Below are 17,692 nucleotides of genomic sequence, written 5' to 3'. Positions count from 1 at the left end.
TTTATCGTCGACAAAATCGTCTATCAGAGCAGTTAATTCAATTAACCATGGAACTTTTTCGCACCACGTTTACTCTTACTGATAGCTCGCATCCCCAGAGACGCCGTACGGTGCGTACAGAAGAAGCTATTGCTGATGTAGAGCGTAGCATTAAGGAAGACCCGAATGAGTCCATCCGCGATCGAGCACAGGAATTGGATCTGTGTCCATCCACTTTATGGAAGATTTTGCGGAAGGATCTTGGTTTACGTGCTTACAAAATTCAACTCGTGCAAGAATTGAAGCCAAACGATCATCAAGTAAGGCGTAGATTCGTCGAACGGGCCCAAAACGAGATTGCCGTTGTTCCCGATTTTCATAAGCGAATTTTGTTTAACGATGAAGCGCACTTCTGACTGAATGGCTACGTCAACAAAACAAAACTGCCGCATTTGGAGCGAAGCTGATCCTCAAGTGTACGTCAAAACACCGTGACATCCAGAAAAACTGACTGTTTGGTGCGCTTTATGGGCTGGTGGAATCATTGGTCCGTACTTCTTCAAAAACGATGATGTCCAGAACGTTACAGTCAATGGTGATCGGTATAGAGCTATGATTACTAACTCTGAATTGAATAACCATGATGTCCAGGAGATGTGGTTTCAACAAGACGGCGCAACATGTCACACAGCTCGTGCCACAATCGATTTATTGAAAGACGCGTTTGGTGACCGCCGAATTTCACGTTTTGGACCTGTGAATTGACCTCCAATTGACTTAACACCGGTAGACTACTTTCTGTGGGACTATTTAAAGTCATTGGTCTATGCGGATAAGCCACAAACGCTTGACCATTTGGAAGACAACATTCGCCGTGTTGTTGCCGATATACGGCCACAAATGTTGGAAAAAGTCATCGAAAATTGGACGTTCAGATTGGACTACATCCGCGCCAGCCGTGGCGGTCATATGCCAGAAATCATATTTAAAATGTAATGCCACAAGATTATCTTTGGGATAAATAAAATTCATGTCAATCAAATAATCCGTCGTTGTTTTATTACAACTTAAGGTTCTATATATTGAAAAAAAACACCCCTTGTAAAGCCTATTGCTAACATTGCAGGGTGTCCATTAATAAGCAGAACTTTTGAAAATAATTGACTCTATACTGCACACTTTAACAGATTTAATAAAGCTTCAGAATTCATATTTAAACAAACATTTAGTAGTTAATTATCTAGCTTGATTGAAAATACCTAATAACAAAAATAAATAATTCAAGTTTATAGGCTAACTAAACAAGGTAATAAATTTGAATAAATAAATCTATAAAACAAAAAAAAAACAGGAAAAAATAAGTAAAAAATAAATAAATATGGTGATACCGTAATATATTTTCAATATATTGTCTCAATCAAAGTATGAAAAAACACCTCAATTTTTGCCTGAACTATAAAAAACCGGGAGAGCAATTTCTTAAGAAAATCACCTTTATTTTAACCGAGGATTCCAAAAATGTGGAAATATATAGAATTTTCCATTTAAAATAACAAAATTGATGTCGGGGGGTGGGGAGCACTTTTGGGACACCCTGTATCAACCAAAATTATAATATTTTAAATCTTGCAGAGAGTCGTTTTATTTGGCGCACGGTAATTTGAGCCACTTTTAAGGCGTCGGCGAAAAAAAAATTATAGAACAAATATATTGTAGTTCGTGTAATGTGGTATAAAACTGAACTAATCATAATCGACACCGAAAAAATGCTTATTAAAATAACAATCAATAAGGATGATCGATTAAGGTCGTTATAAATGGCTTAACCGCAAGAAATGGTACCCGTTTGATAAGATAATACGTTATAAATATTATCTTTGACGCAATTTCTACCACTTTGGTGCGACGCTGCTAAGTCGAGGTGAGTAATTAAATTATCTATCGAAAGCACTACTCATTGTGGTCGCTAGTATCGGCAACATTGAAAGTATTGAAAAATAACAGTTATTATAATGTTTATTATTCCAAATTACAAATTATACGTGCCAGAGCAAATACAAGAATACATAGAAAAGACAACGAGCGGCTTCCTTGCAAGGGAAGTTGCTGGAGAAGGCAACTAAGCCTAAAAAATAACATTAATAGCTCGACCGAAGAGTCGCAGAAATTAGAAATAGGGAGAAAAGGCAGAAATGTTAAGTTCTAACATAATTAGACGAGTGAAAGATATTCTGTTACTAACATTACTGAACAACTAAACGTTATTAAATGCTGTCTGGTAGGAAAAACACTTAAAAAAACTTCTTAACATTTAAACATTATCATAATAATTTTTATATAACAATAAATGGTGAAATATTATAATTAGTACAGTATTGCCTTCTTGAAAATTCATGAAATTTGCATATCATATGCACCGGATCGTGAATGTTAATTTGATTTAACAATTCGGGGACATTTCGTATGGACCAATTTCGCGGTAATAAAAGTACCTTAGCATCTTTTTTAGATCTTTTCAATGTTATAATTATGAATATCATGAGAGGGACTCCATATAAAAGAACAATATTCAAGTATAACCCTGACAAATGATGTATACAATGTTAAAAAATCCCTATAACCTCTTATGATAAATCTGGTAAATTATTTCTATGTGCTCTGAAAGATAACTGAGTATATTATATATGACTAAATTTAAATTCTACTCATATCTCGGCAACGGTTACTTCTATGGGACTGAGTTTGGTACAGATCGAATCAGACACACAGTCAAAAAAAAAACTTTTTTTTTGCCGCGTTTGCATGGGTCTAAGAAAAAAATCATTTCTCAAATACGATTTACGCTATCGAAAGATATCTTATACCAAAAGGTCGGCCAAACCCAGCGCTATAAACTTTTGTTCTTGATAATTTTCAAAAATGTACAGGGTGTGGCCGGTATTCTCAAAAAGAAAATGAAAATTGGGTTCCTCTTCTAGTGAAAATTTACCATAACTAGAAGATTGCAATTCAGAATTGAATTGGCTTTACATCAAAATATAGCTTGGATAGACAGACAGTGTATTTAAAATTCTTACCTAATCTAAACAACTTGATTCTCGAAAACCATTTACTTTATTGGAAAAATCCATGTGTGTGTGTGTGTGAGTGTGAGTGTGAGTGTGAGTGTGAGATCCAGGGCTGTAACATCTAATTCGAACATTGTTTGAATTATATAGAGGGTGTACAAAAAATCTCCTAAAAATTTCCGTTTATTTTGGTAAACTTTTTGCAATAAATGAAAAACTCTAAAAAAAGCGATACATTTATTTGAAGAGTATCATCAACTGCGTTGAAAGACAATTTCGTTTATCATCTGTCATACAGGGTTCGCGAGATATTTGAAAAAATATAATTCGAAATCACAATTACCAGTACAAATTTTAATATCTGCCCAAGTTTGCCGTAAGTTTTAAGTTTGACCAGAGGTGAAAGACACTTTATATAGGGTGTATGCACAATAAAATAATATCGATTTTGCGAAACTTTCATGGTGCTCCGCAAAACAATGCGTCCCTATAGGGCAAGAAGTCCCGAAGCGGCTTCTTTAAAATACGCGCTACACACTACGACGATTTTTCGAAAGCAATATTGAGATGTAATTTACTTCGAACAGTCCAATCACATATTTTCTGTATATAGCATAAAGTTTTAGGGAATCAGCTGATAAAAGTATTCTTGAACTAAAACAATCAAATCATTAAAAAACAAAATAAAAAGCAATGGACCAAGATTGGAGTCCACATCTGAATATCTGACGTTGCATAATAATAGTCAGAGAAGTAAGTGATTTAAAAAAATTAATTAGAATATTATAACAACCGCAATTTTTGCAGAAGACGCATTGCATTTCAAATGTGATACACCGTTACTCATAAAGAGATGATACGTCGTAACGATTAGTTAAAACGGATTAAATAATTCAAAACAGTCTATACCGCCGTTATTTAACAATCGACCGCAATTGAGTCGAACAATAAATCATACTTTAATGCGAAATAAATGTTATCGACGGATTATATCGGCGAACCAATATAAAACACTCCGATAAAGTAAAGGCAAAACAATGGCCTACCCTTACAATGCAAAATTTTCCATTGCAGTTTGAAAATGTCACGTTCATGGCTGGCCTTGTTATTCGTCGCTTGGGGCGCCTGCGCGTACAGGCTTCCAAACAACGTGGTACCGTTCCACTACGACCTGCACCTCAACTTGAGCGATGAGGCTTTCACGTCTACATACCACCAATACTCGGGCATCGTCATTATAAAATTCAACACCACCGAGCTTACGAGCCAGATCGGGTTGCATGCTAGTTACGATTTCATTAATGTCACCCTCATTAGCGTTTCGGGTACAGACGTCACCGATTACACTAGAAACGCCACATCCGACATCCTCTGGATACAACCACCTTTTACGTTGGATCCCGCTTACACCTACGAGCTGTACATCGAATTCACCAGCAGGTTGAGTACTGCCGATATGTACGGGTTCTACAAGAGCAGCTACGTGGCGGACAACGTCACTAGGTACCTGGCGACCACTCAATTTCAGCCCACGTTCGCGAGGAGGGCGTTCCCCTGTTTCGACGAGCCCGCCTTCAAAGCAACTTTCGAAATTTGGATCACCCACCCGAACAACGTGACGGCTTTGGCCAACACCCCGGGCACCGTGGCCCCCGTCGACGACATCGTCGGTCATACCGGGTATTCGTATATCCCCACCACCAGCAGAAATGTTTATCCAAACCTTGTAGTTCTTCGGTGACCGTCAAATTCGACACCACGCCCCCGATGTCGACTTACCTGGTGGCCATCGTGGTGTCCGACTTTACCTGCACATCCGGCGAGAACGTGGAAGGTGGACTGGTACCGTACCGTATATGCTCGACCAACGACACCGTCGAAGATAGGACCTTCTCCGTAGACATAGGACCGCCCCTGCTGAGAAGCCTGAACTCGTTCACCGACTACAACTACAGCCTCATGGGGTTCCCAAAGATGGATCAGATCGCCATACCGGACTTCGCTGCCGGTGCCATGGAGAACTGGGGTCTTGTTACTTATAGGGAGGCGCTGCTCCTGTGGGACCCTCTGGAATCGACGAACGCCGACTTACAGAACATAGCTACCGTGATCTCCCACGAATTCGGCCACCAGTGGTTTGGAAACCTGGTCACCTGCAACTGGTGGTCCGAGCTGTTCCTCAACGAAGGCTTCGCCACGTATTTCGAGTTTTTCACCACTCACGATGTGAGCAATCAATTTTTGACGATTGTTAGATATTTTTTAAGAGAACAGAATCTGTAAAAGAAGCTAGATACAAAAATAGTTTAGGTTAATTTACACTTCGAAAATATTTTATTATTATTTTCTCATAGGAACTTCCACAGGCTGCTGTAATGCTTTTTATAAAACTTCTGGATTCCTCCTGCGTCGGTTTTTGTTGAGTCGAACTATAAGAAGTATTGCAGTAGCCTGTGGAAATTTCTTTGAAAAGTTAACAAGCCTTTATGGAGAGGACATCAAGTTAGAAGATCGCCGACTGAAACTGATCTTTCTGTTATGTTTAGAGGCCATAACGTCATCCCCAATTTTCTTAAAATAACCCATCATGTCAAAACCTCGTCCACTTATAAAAATTCTTTGAAAATCTAGTTTCACACAAACTACCATCTGAAACAGCTAATGAAATTCGATTTGACACCCTAAAATCTCTAAAATCTAATACCGACATCGTAATCCTAAAAGGAAATGCGACGGTGGTCATGAACACAAATGAATATCAGGAAAAGATTCAAGATATTCTCACAGACGGATCATACAGTCAACTTAAAAAAGATCTTACGTCATCTCTGGAAACGCATCCTTAAATCTATCATTATGGCTTCTTCTCTATCACACTCCGTCAAAAAATCTGTCACCCCTCATGACTGTAAACTTCTACGTCTTTCACAAACCAGGATTACCCATTCAACCTATTGTCAGACCCATTGGTACTCCAACATATTCTCTAGCAAAATATCTAGCTTCCTTATTAAAACCCTTTACAGCGAAAACTGACAGCCTCGTACCTAATTCCTTTCACTTCATTGAATAAATAAAAAGCATTACATTAGATAAACAAGATATTTTTGGTTATATATAATATATATAAAGTAATAAAATCCGAGAATCTGGAACCAAACCGTCTCACCTTAATTGAAAAATTCTTGTCTGGAACATACTTTTTCTTATAAAGGTCAAGGAAGCCTTTGAGAAGAAATCTCTTGACACAAATTTTGGAAACGCTACGTCGATGATACTTTTGTTATTTGTCCTTATGATCAGGAATCCCTAGTAGATTTTCTTAGACATTTAAACTCTATACACTCTCACACTCCCATTCTTAGATATTCTTATCAATAGAAAATCAGACCTAACATTGAGTCATTTGGTTTACAGAAAACGTACTCACACAGACCATCCGGCCCAAAAATCATCGATTATTTCCGCCTGAGTCATTAAGCCCAGAATTAAAACACCTTACCTCTGCTCTTCTCTCTAATAATTTCCACATTAAAGATATTAAGCGTTTTATCACAAAATACACTTCACCACAACCTTCCAATAGCAATGAAATCGAAAACAATGCCACACTTGCCACTGTTGTCCTTCCTTATACTCAAAATTCACAATCTTAACCCCAACTCAGGTCTCTATCTGTCACCAATATGGGGAATCAGTCATCCGAGACGGTGTTTATCCCCTCGCTTAGCTCCGCCCCCCCCCCCCAAAACAATATAAAAGCAGGTACAGAGTAAAATGCGAGCCAGTTTCAGTCGAGCTCTGAAGAAGCCAACAGGATGATTGACAAAACGTTAGCTAGTTCAACTCAACAAAAATCGACGCAGGAGGAATCCAGAAGTTTTATTAAAAGAAAATATTATTTTATATACAGGACGTTTATATTTTCGTGGACTTTCTTATTTTAAATGCAACGCTTCTATATTAAATAATTTTGAATTCTTCAGAAAATTTCTTTATTGAAGGGGATCTACTTTAGTGGTCTGTGTTAATATTTTTAAAGCATTGTAAGTATTTCGCGTTTAAAAAACGTTCGACGACTTCGAGCGACTACGAAACATGGCAAAAAAACTGTTTTAATCGTTTCTTATTTTTATGGTAATTTTAATACTAAAAATTGATCTCAAGTCAATAAAAAAAGAACTAAATAATGGAGAAACTACTAATGGCAAATAAAACAAATCAAGAACGGGGTTTATTTTATTTGCAAAATTGAGAGAAAAATATATGATATGATGATGATGACAATTTAGGGAGAAGAATTATAAGAAGTTTCATATATGGCAAATACAATTTCTTCGTTCAAATCTATGATATTAGTTTTTGGCCATGCAATATTTATTTATTTTCCAAATTTCATGTTCCGTAGGTACTGCCCGAATGGGAACTGGACAAACAATTCGTCACTAGGGTGGTGCAACGGGTCTTGGAGACCGACTCGTTGGAGACATCGCAGGCGCTCCAGTCGGGAGCGGAATCAGAAGCGGAGATCTTGGCTCGTTTTTCCCAAGTCTCCTATCTCAAAGGTGAGCAATCGTTTTATTACCGACGTCGTGACGTCTCGCGTGCTTTGCTCCAGGTGGCAGCGTGCTGCGCATGGTGGAACATGTGATGGGCACTGACAATTTCAAGAGGGGCCTCCATAAATACCTCCAGAAATAGTAATTTTGTTTTGAAGCACAGTCACAGTGGTAGCTCACTGTATTTTTTCAGCGCATACCGAACCACGGTACCCGAAGACCTGTGGAACACTCTCGACGAAGAAGTAGACTCGTCCCTCCTGCCCAGAAATCTATCCGAAATCCTGGCAAACTGGGTGAAAACTCCGGGATTTCCGCTACTGCAAGTAAACTGGGCGGTCCACAGCGTAGTGGTGTCTCAACCGGTGAGTAGGCGGACATTTGGATCTTCATTTTGTAAATGAAGTTTGCAGGAACGGTTCCTGCTGACCGGTCACGATAACCGGTCAAGCTGGTACGTACCCGTGAGTTACGCGTTCTCAAATGATGTGGGCGCTTTCAACCATACCGCACCCAAGGATTGGCTGCACACCGTCGGTTTTCTCGAGATAGACGTGCCCGCCGGTGCCAACTGGATCATTCTCAACACCCAAGCTACAGGTAATAATACAACTGATAAATGATTATGACTAGCGCATTCACCAAAACTGATTAAAAAGGGATAGCGGATCCACCAAATTAATTTAAATTTAAAAAAAGTTATATATCATGGAGGAGACTGTGTGCTTGTGGGTTGAAAACGTGTCCATATCTTGAAATCGTATATATTGAGGGCTTGTCGGGTTTTGTTCGCTCGCATGGAAGTTCTTCTTTAAAACGCGACTGTGTGCCTATGGGTTTAGAACGTGTTCATACTTTGAGATGGTGTAGAATAAGGGGTTGCCGTGTATTGTCTTTAGTGTGTAACACAAGTTCTTTTAAGGTTTTTCATGAAACGAAGTTTGTATGCGAATGGACTTGGAACTTGTCTATATGTTGAGTCATATGTATTTGTAGGGTATTGTCTCTAGTGTGACACTCGTATGGAGTTTCTCGTTCTTTAAAAAGAAACTGCGTGCTTATGGGTTTAGAACGCGTCTATATTTTGAAATAGTATATACTGAGGGATTGTCGAGTTTTGCTCTTGGTGAGACGCTCGCATGGAAGTTCTTCTTTAAAAGGAAACTGTGTCCGTATGGGTTTAGAACTTGCTTATATTTTGAAATGGTGTAGAATAAGGGCTTGCCGTTAGGTTTTTCATGAAACGAAGATTGTATGCGCATGGACTTGGAACTTGTCTATATGTTGGGTCATATATATTTTTAAGGCATTGTCTCCGGTGTGACACTCTCTTCTTGTTCTTTAAAAAGAAACTGCGTGGGAATGGGTTTAGAACGCATCTTTATTTTGAAATATTGAGGGCTTGACGAGTTTTGCTCTTGGTGTGACACTCGCATGGAAGTTCGAAGATTGTATGCCAATGGACTTGGAACTTGTCTATATATTAGGTCATATATGTTTGTAGGGTATTGTATCTGGTGTGACACTCGCATCGAGTTTCTTGTTCTTTAAAAAGAAACTGGGTGCGTATGGGTTTAGAACGTGTCTATATCTTGTAATCGTACATATTATGAGCTTGATGGGTGTCCTTTGAGTGACACTAGCATAAAGGTTCCTTTTTTTTTTCTAGAAAAGGTCACTAAGTGTAATTGAGGTAATATGTGTTGTCATTGGTGTGACACTAGCATTTAGGATTTTTTCTTTAAAAGGTGACCGAGTGTTTAGGACGTGTTTTGTGATGGAGCTTGGAGGGTATTGCCTTTAGTGTGACACTCGCGGTGCGATTCTTTGTAGGTTTTTATCGGGTAAACTACGACGACACTCTCTGGACGAACATCGCCGCAGCGTTGAACTCTACAGATTTCGGCGGCATCCACGAACTGAACAGGGCTCAGATCGTCGACGACAGCTTCAATCTCGTCCGCATCAACAAACTCAACTACTCGAGGGTGTTCGCCATAATAGACTTCCTGAGGAGTGACGTCTCGCACTATCCATGGATGCCGGCCCTTAACGGATTCAGTTTCCTGCTGAGACGAGTCGGACACGAGTCCAATTTGGGAAATGCCATGAGGGTAATGAGAGTTTCTGTGATTCCTCGAAATAACACTCGTGTTTTAGGATCACGTACTAGAGCTGTTGGACGCCGTCTACGCGACTGTGCCGTTCACACAGTTAAACGAGTCGGATCACGCTTACACGCTGAAGCAGGTTGAAGTGCTGACGGCAGCGTGCCGAATGGGATTGCCCGCGTGTGTCAACAACGCTTTGGAGCGTTTCGGCGAGTTTAGAATCAACAGGCAGAGGTGAGTAAATTTGAGTAATAAGTGACTCACAAGTTGGGTGTGCAATTGGTATTCAGCCCCCCGAAAAACCTGAGAACAGTGATCTACTGCAACGGCCTGCGCTACGGCGTCGATCCGCAGGACTGGGATCTCCTTTGGGACACCTACCTGTCCACCGACTTGGCCGGCGAGAAAGTCAGGATTCTGAGTACCCTCGGGTGCACCAGGAACGAAACCATCCTCGAAGCGTGAGCTAAGTCAAATCGGAAGCAACACACCACCTGCGAGATCGTTCACTTTTCAGGTTTTTGCAGAAGTCTATCACTCCCGCATCGGGCATAAGGCCTCAGGACGCTCTCTCGGTGTTCACCTCGGTATACTCGAGCAACGACGTCGGCATCGACGTGGCGTTTAAATTTTTGAGGGACCACCACGAGCAGATCGCCTCCAGCTACCAAAGCCTGAACGCGCTCAGGAACATGATCACCGGCTTGGCGGAGAGGTTTACCACCGAGAATCAGCTGGAGGAGGTGAGTTTTTGTGGCCGCACGGTGTCGATATCAAGCCCCTCTTTCAGCTGAGGCGTTTTATCGAAACGGGAAATCTCCCGGAGGACCTACTCCTAGCGGCCAATCAGGCTTTGGAGACTGCAGAGAGCAACCAGGTGTGGCTGGCTCAGTATTGGACCGAGCTTCACGAGTATTATGGTCTGGGGGGGACTAGTTCCACGACGTCGCCGTCGCCCTCCAGCCCTCCTCCACAGACTACGACTCCAGAAGGATCGACCGCGGCGGATCTCGTCTCTTCTGCGATCGTGATCGTTTTGTTCGCGATTATCTCCTCCCTGAGTTAGGGACGACAAGCGCATAATTATTTTCGAAGATTGTAACAAGAAATTTCTCAGAGCGAAATGTCGATTGTTCTATAAAATCGTGAGTAACATTATAAACAAACGTTTATACCCGCAGTAACGTTTATAATGTGTAAATTACCAAACGCAATTAGATTAGATAAAACGGGCTCGGTGCCGAATAAAAATGAACCGCTCAGTGTGACTTGTTTTATTCTGTGATTCGAGGACTGGGGGGTAAGTATTCGAACCTTCTTTATTCCCCAAATCGTATATAAAGCGAAATTTACGGATTAACGAAAAAAGAACTAACCAAAAATGTTTTTTAACGTTGGGTTTTTTACATTTTGATAATTTTTTTGTCTATTCTATATTTTCTGCGTACAGAAAATGCCATTTATTGTGTGCCTGTCGAACAGTTTCTGTTGGTGTTTGACTAATAAGGTTCAACCAAAACAGTTTGCCTCCTGTATACAGACGCGGAATAAATTTATTGGAAATTTAATGTATTATGTATATTATTATACAGTAATGTGTTGTATGAGCAGAAAATAGAACAAATACGACATCAAATACGGGTAGTGTGAAAATAAATAGTAGAACTTTTAGTTTTTCTCTGGTGTTAGTCTTCCACTTTTTTTCTAACGTTCTTGGAGATAAATTTTAAATTTGTATACCACTCCTGGACTCCTTAGAAAAACCTCACATTGGGGTAGCCTTACAGATAACATGGGAATCTTTCCTAGTTTTATGCCTCTTTCAGAGAGATAGACTTTTATTTCAAATCGTAGGTAAACATCATATTTTCTAGTGGTTATAGTGGTAGTATATTTTTTTCTGTACAGTTCCGGGCTAAAACGTTTGACCGCCACGTAACCGGAGGGTATTAATTTAATAATAATTAAAATTGTAAATGTAATATTATGTTTAATGTGAATTACACCGAGTTTAACCGCAAGGTTGTTGCGCGGATGTCTCGGAACTTTGATTAGAAAAAACGCCTTCGAGCGATCCGGCACGACGTAAAAATCGTGTTCTCTCCAATTGCCGAAAAATAGATCCAGGTAAGGCGGGATTAGCAACGCGGTGTAATTAGCGATTATATTATCGTCAATTAAAATAAATCCCTTTCGTGACATAACTCGGCAAACATAATGCGAATTTGCGTCCTTTTTCTATCATTTTACGAGCACCGATTCTTATCTACTCGCAGCGGCGAAATGTTCACCTCGACGCTGCTGCTTACCGCCGCCTTTTGCGCCTGCCACGCATACAGGCTACCGACCATCTACAGTCCCATCAACTACAACGTCCATCTAAGCGTCTTAGAAGACGCTTTTGGCGAAACCAGCGACAACTACACCGGCACTGTCTCTATTCGATTCAACGTCACCGAACCGACAAACGAAATCGTGCTACATTCTAGCTCTAAGCACATCAGGATCGAGAACGTCACTGTCGACTCTGTAGCGTCCGTCAACTACACCGTCAATGCTACTACGGATATACTGACGATAGTACTAGGTGACGTCGTTTCCAACGGCACGGAACATGTGCTCCGGATAGATTTCAACGGTACCCTGGGCACCACGAACATGAACGGCTTCTACAGGAGCAGCTACAACGACACCGAGGGCGTCACGAACTACCTACTTACCACTCAGTTCGAGTCCACCAATGCCAGAAAGGCGTTCCCTTGCTTTGACGAGCCCGCTTATAAAGCCTCGTTTGACATCAGCCTGACCTATCCTTTGGAGTTCACGGCGCTCAGTAATACCCCAGCCACCTCCATCAACACTAATCTGTAAGTCTGTAGAAGTCAAGGTCAGGTCACACTTGAAGATCGCATCATTACTCATATCGCTTGACGCTCAGTTTTCCATAATTCAAAAGCTAAGAGAACCCAGCACACAAGCATTATCTAGCACTTTTAGATGCAGTTAATTTGACCTGTTGCGTTTACTTAGTTCTATTACAATTAGAAAACAATCTATCGCTGACTACTTTGCTTATAAAGAATGTTGTTACAAGTGCAGTACGTGAAGAAAAATCAGAATACTTGTCTTACAATTGAAATATGTTTAAAATTTGTAATCGACCGACTTTGGAAATACCACCTAACTTAAAAAATCGCAGTGACATTAATCATTATTTGACAATATTGACAATTGCGCCCAAACTAGTTTTTTCTATGAAAATCGCAAGTTCAACTGGAATATATCATTTGCATTTAAAGTCGCAACTATCGATTCCAATTCTGATGGTGTTGCACCTGCTAGAATGCTTCAGATGACCCTCCACATTACCGCTCCGAAAGTTACACATAATATTAACTGCTGTTTGGAAGTAGGCTATTTTCCTAGTATTTGGAAGTTTTCTTTGATCACACCATTGGCAAAAATAACAACCCCAGCCCGTTCTCAGACCTTCGTCCAATCAGTATTCTTCCAACTTTCTCTAAAGTTTTGGAGAAAGTCCATTTCCAATCGTATTGCCACTAACAGTCAATCTGAATTTCGCAAAGGTTTTAGTAGTCTTGTCTACTTTTACACATCAATGATCACATTATTAGTTCTTTAGATAATGGTTTTTCTTCACTTATATTTTTGGATTACTCTAAAGCCTTTGATCGGCTTAACCATAAAGTTATATGCGCCAAATTGAGTTACTACGGTTTCGATGATATCTCGACTTGATTTTTTGAAAACTACTTAAATTAACAGGTACCCTTGACAATGTAAGTTCTAAATTTCTCCCTGTTTCATCAGGTGTACCGCAAGGTTCTGTTCTTGGACCTATATTATTCTTACTGTATATTTCTGATGTTTATACATCCATCGAATATTTGAATTTGCCTTCATTTGCTGATAACAGTCAGCTATTTTACTCCTTCGATCCTAAATTATTTGATATTGATTCTTATATTTCTCATTCGATAGTAAATTATTTATTTATTTTTATAAATTTATTTATTTATTATAAATTATTTTCAATTTATATCAATTTGGACTTGCATAACTAAGAAATGCAGTAATGTTCTTTTCTCCTAAACTTAACAGTAAACAAGTATCCTAAATATATCTATTAATTAACGGTGAACGGTGAATTGTGAATTGTAATAAAAACTTTGGTGTTATATTTGATTGTAGACTTAGATTCGTGGAATATGTATTTTTGTTGGCGAAAAAGTCTTATTTGGTTTTGCGCCATTTATACAGGCACAGAACTGTCTTTAATTTCAGTTTACGGAAGCTTTTAGCTCAATCACTTGTCCTTTCGATTATGAACTATGGTTTAGTCCTCCATTACCCATGTCTTGGTATTAATAATAGATTGCAAAAAATTCAAAACAGCTGTTGCAGATTTATTTTCGGCTTGCGTAAATTTGATAGGATTTTTTGCAAAATCCAAGAACTTAGCGGGCTAAAAATTGACAGTACTTTCAAGTACTTTTTGGCGTCTATGGTTTTTCCAACTTATTAGCACATCCAATCCGTCCTACTTACGATCTAAACTGCAGTTTCGTAATGTTGAATCAGCGGCTTTAAGGCACCCCTACAGACTCTCACTGCCACAATATCGTTTAGTTTTTATTATGACGCAGTCGTAATTTTTAACAGTATACCCCATTCAATAAAATCACATTCAATTAAATTCTTTAAAAAATGTTTCAGATTGAAACTGCTAACTTTTAATAATTTTTTTCTGTTCCATATTACTATTACATTTATCTTTGTACTATATTTATTTATCAATGTATAACTTCTTATCTAGTTTTCAACTTAAACATTTAAGAGGTTAAGTGGAGTAGTTTTTGCTACACTTCGCCTCTTCTCTACTGTATATTTGTATATAAAAATATACAGCATTAAAGACAATTTATTATTATTATTATTACCTCAAATGGGTTATTAAATTCTTCCCTGTCTGCGTGAATCATATTTTTTTTTAACCGGCTCGTTTTTCATAATCGCGCTAAAAGCAAACAAACGTCGACGAAAAATTGCGCTAAGTCGAATTAAAACAGACATTATCTAATGACGTGTTAATTGAATCACTAATCCCGATAATCATGGGTCTGAAAATTGATTTGGCAAACACTAAAGCAAAACGAACTTTTTTCTTTTCCTCTGGGAGAATGTTCAATAATGCCTTCTCCGCAGCAACACTGGCTTGGCCACGACCTCGTTCGAAACGACACCGGTGATGCCCACTTACCTGGTGGCCTTTATCATATCCCGCTTTACGTGTACTGATGGCACCCCTTTGGAAGGCAACGCGGCTCACCCAAGCCGAGTGTGCTCGAGGAACGAGACCGCCGACACCAGAAGCTTCGCAGTAGACCTAGCCCCCAGATACGTCGACGTCTTCAACACATACACCGGTATCAACTACACCGGTTATGTATCGAAACTCGACCAGGTCGCCATACCAGATTTCGCCGCTGGAGCTATGGAGAACTGGGGTCTTATTACCTATAGGTAACTATACCATTGCTCTCAGTCTTCCCCCTAGGACAACCAGCTCGCATTCAGGGAGACGGCCTTGCTGTACGACGACAACAACACAGCCGCCCTTTACCAGGATTACGTGGCCAGAGTCATCGCCCACGAACTCGCCCATCAATGGTTCGGCAACTTGGTCACCTGCAAATGGTGGTCCGAGACTTTCCTCAACGAGGGTTTCGCCACCCTCTTCGAGTACCTGGTACCCAACGAAGTATTGCCGGAATACCAACTCGACAAACAATACGTCATCAAGATAGTGCAGTCCATCATGGGCGAGGACTCTTACACCACCGCGGAAGCGCTGAGAAGCGCCGCTTCTACACCCACAGAGATATCCGCGAAATTCGGCTCCATCACCTACTACAAGGGCGGCAGCGTGTTGAGGATGATCCAGCACGTGTTGGGCGCCGAAAATTTCAGAGCTGCCCTTCAGAACTACCTGCGCGACAAGTGAGTAGCCTATTGGTGCAGTTTGAGCCGTGAAGAAGGAAGTTTTTCCAGTGCCAATGGCAGCGCCAAACCGGAAGATCTACTGGTCGCTCTGGAAGGCGCGGTGAACAACAGCGTTAGCAATTTGCCGGTGGGTGCTAACTTGAGCGTTGTCCTCGGAAACTGGATAGATAGACCCGGCTTCCCCGTGGTGAACGTAACCGTGAATGAAACCGTCGCGGTCATCTCACAGGAGAGGTTCCTCTTCTCTGGCAACGACTCGAGTACCGCTTGGTATGTCCCGATCACACTGACCTCCTCCAACGACAGCGGGCGGTTCCAGAATACCGCACCACAATATTGGCTCACCCCAGACGGCGACTTGACTATCGAGCTTGGCTCCAACGTCAGCTGGATCGTAGTTAACAATCAGCAGATAGGTAAGCGGAATCCTTAAAGAGCGACGATGACATTGGCTTCGGTAGGCTTTTACAGGGTGAACTACGACTACGCCTCGTGGTCGAAGCTCGGAGCGGCACTGTCTCGAGCGAACTTCTCCGACATACATGAAATCAATAGGGCTCAGATCGTAGACGACGCCTTTAACCTGGCCAGAGCTGGGTACTTGCCTTACTCGCGCGTATTTGAGGTGCTGGAATTTCTAAAGTTCGAAGCTTCTTACATCACGTGGTATCCAGCGTTCAGCGGGTTCAACTACCTGCTGAGGAGGGTCGGACTGAACACCACATTGGGGAACGAGATCGGGGTACGCCCGACCGCGCCGTAATTAAGACAATCGTCGTAAACTCTGTTTTAGAAACACGTGCTGCGGTTGTCGTCCACTTTGAAAGACTCGGTGCCGTTGCAAGACACCAACGCGTCGGATCATGTCCAGAGCCTAAACCGGCAACTGGCTAACGGCTGGTTCTGCAAGCTAGGGGACGGAGCTTGCGTACGTAATGTCAGCGAACTATTCGAAGAGTTTAAGAGGACGTCAGTGGCGTAAGTAGAGTCAGCGACGCACGAGAACTAGAATCCAATGTGACCGTTTCAGTCCGAATAAGAACTTGAGGTCAGTGGTCTACTGCAACGCGTTGGTCTACAGCAGCAACGTCGTCAACGATTGGGAGTTCCTTTGGAGCGTCTACGAAAACGCGACCCTTGCCACGGAAAAAGCCACCCTCATATCGGCGCTGGGATGCGCAGCTAATGAATCTGTATTGTTATCGTAAGCAATCTTCGATGGTGAATACCTAGTTCCGAGCACGCCACTCTTGCAGGTACTTGCGAAAAACCATCACCGACGACTCAGGAGTCAGGTCGCAGGACTACGTGTCGGTCTTCCAGGGGGTTTATTCCAGCAGCGACGTCGGTGTCGACGTCGCTTTGGACTTCTTCGTGGAGAATTACGACATTATCCAGTCCAGATATACGAGCATGAGGAATGTCATTAGGGGAATCGCCGAATACTTCACGACCGAAGCTCAAGTGAACAAAGTGAGTGTTGGAAGATCGAGCCTTGAGCTTTGTGAACAGGTTTGAGTTTGCAGCTTAGCGCATTCGCGTCTAGTAATGCGACCAATGACAGCGCTGTGCTAGAAGACTGCAGGTCGGCCATAACTTCCGCAAAAAGCAATCTGGAGTGGGCCAGACTGTCTAGGAGTCAACTCTATCAGTACTATGGCTTGGTCGAGGAAGAAACTACCACATCGACCGTCGGACCCATTACTTCGACGACCGAGAATCCGAACTCTGGAGTGGGCGGGTCAGCAATGGCGGCGATGGTCGTAGTCGTTTGCACGATGCTCAGCTGTTTAGTTTCCCTGGCGTAGGGAGGTTTTTCGATTGTTTTGTAATATGTAGTGTTAATTTATTGACTTGAAGTTGTTTGTGAAATTTCGAAGATAATAAAGTATAGTATAAATTGGTTGATTTTGTTCGTCGCCAGTTCCCAACAAACACTTAAGTTCTTTGG

The 17,692-nt window shown here is 41.2% G+C and overlaps 1 protein-coding gene across 1 annotated transcript in view; it reads left to right on the top strand.

Annotated features, from left to right (window-relative positions):
* The window catches only part of LOC132702418 (uncharacterized), a 52,822-nt gene extending 35,223 nt beyond the window's left edge, over positions 1-17,599 (top strand). The window contains exons 24-44 of the mRNA XM_060671010.1: positions 4,122-4,727; positions 4,778-5,273; positions 7,456-7,612; positions 7,666-7,747; positions 7,800-7,971; positions 8,020-8,206; positions 9,440-9,720; positions 9,767-9,951; positions 10,008-10,178; positions 10,235-10,460; positions 10,508-10,778; positions 10,899-10,998; positions 11,994-12,584; positions 14,944-15,261; positions 15,316-15,738; positions 15,790-16,157; positions 16,203-16,483; positions 16,535-16,719; positions 16,772-16,945; positions 16,998-17,214; positions 17,268-17,599. Coding sequence (XP_060526993.1) covers positions 4,122-4,727; positions 4,778-5,273; positions 7,456-7,612; positions 7,666-7,747; positions 7,800-7,971; positions 8,020-8,206; positions 9,440-9,720; positions 9,767-9,951; positions 10,008-10,178; positions 10,235-10,460; positions 10,508-10,778; positions 10,899-10,998; positions 11,994-12,584; positions 14,944-15,261; positions 15,316-15,738; positions 15,790-16,157; positions 16,203-16,483; positions 16,535-16,719; positions 16,772-16,945; positions 16,998-17,214; positions 17,268-17,549 — 5,773 coding nt within the window. The 3' untranslated portion in view covers positions 17,550-17,599. The remainder of the gene's footprint in view (positions 1-4,121; positions 4,728-4,777; positions 5,274-7,455; positions 7,613-7,665; positions 7,748-7,799; positions 7,972-8,019; positions 8,207-9,439; positions 9,721-9,766; positions 9,952-10,007; positions 10,179-10,234; positions 10,461-10,507; positions 10,779-10,898; positions 10,999-11,993; positions 12,585-14,943; positions 15,262-15,315; positions 15,739-15,789; positions 16,158-16,202; positions 16,484-16,534; positions 16,720-16,771; positions 16,946-16,997; positions 17,215-17,267) is intronic.
* The last annotated feature ends 93 nt before the right edge of the window (positions 17,600-17,692 follow it).

This window comes from Cylas formicarius, unplaced genomic scaffold, assembly GCF_029955315.1.
Source record: "Cylas formicarius isolate icCylForm1 unplaced genomic scaffold, icCylForm1.1 PGA_scaffold_5__7_contigs__length_24384050, whole genome shotgun sequence".
Taxonomy (NCBI): domain Eukaryota; kingdom Metazoa; phylum Arthropoda; class Insecta; order Coleoptera; family Brentidae; genus Cylas; species Cylas formicarius.
This window is presented reverse-complemented; position numbering and strand designations above follow the sequence as displayed.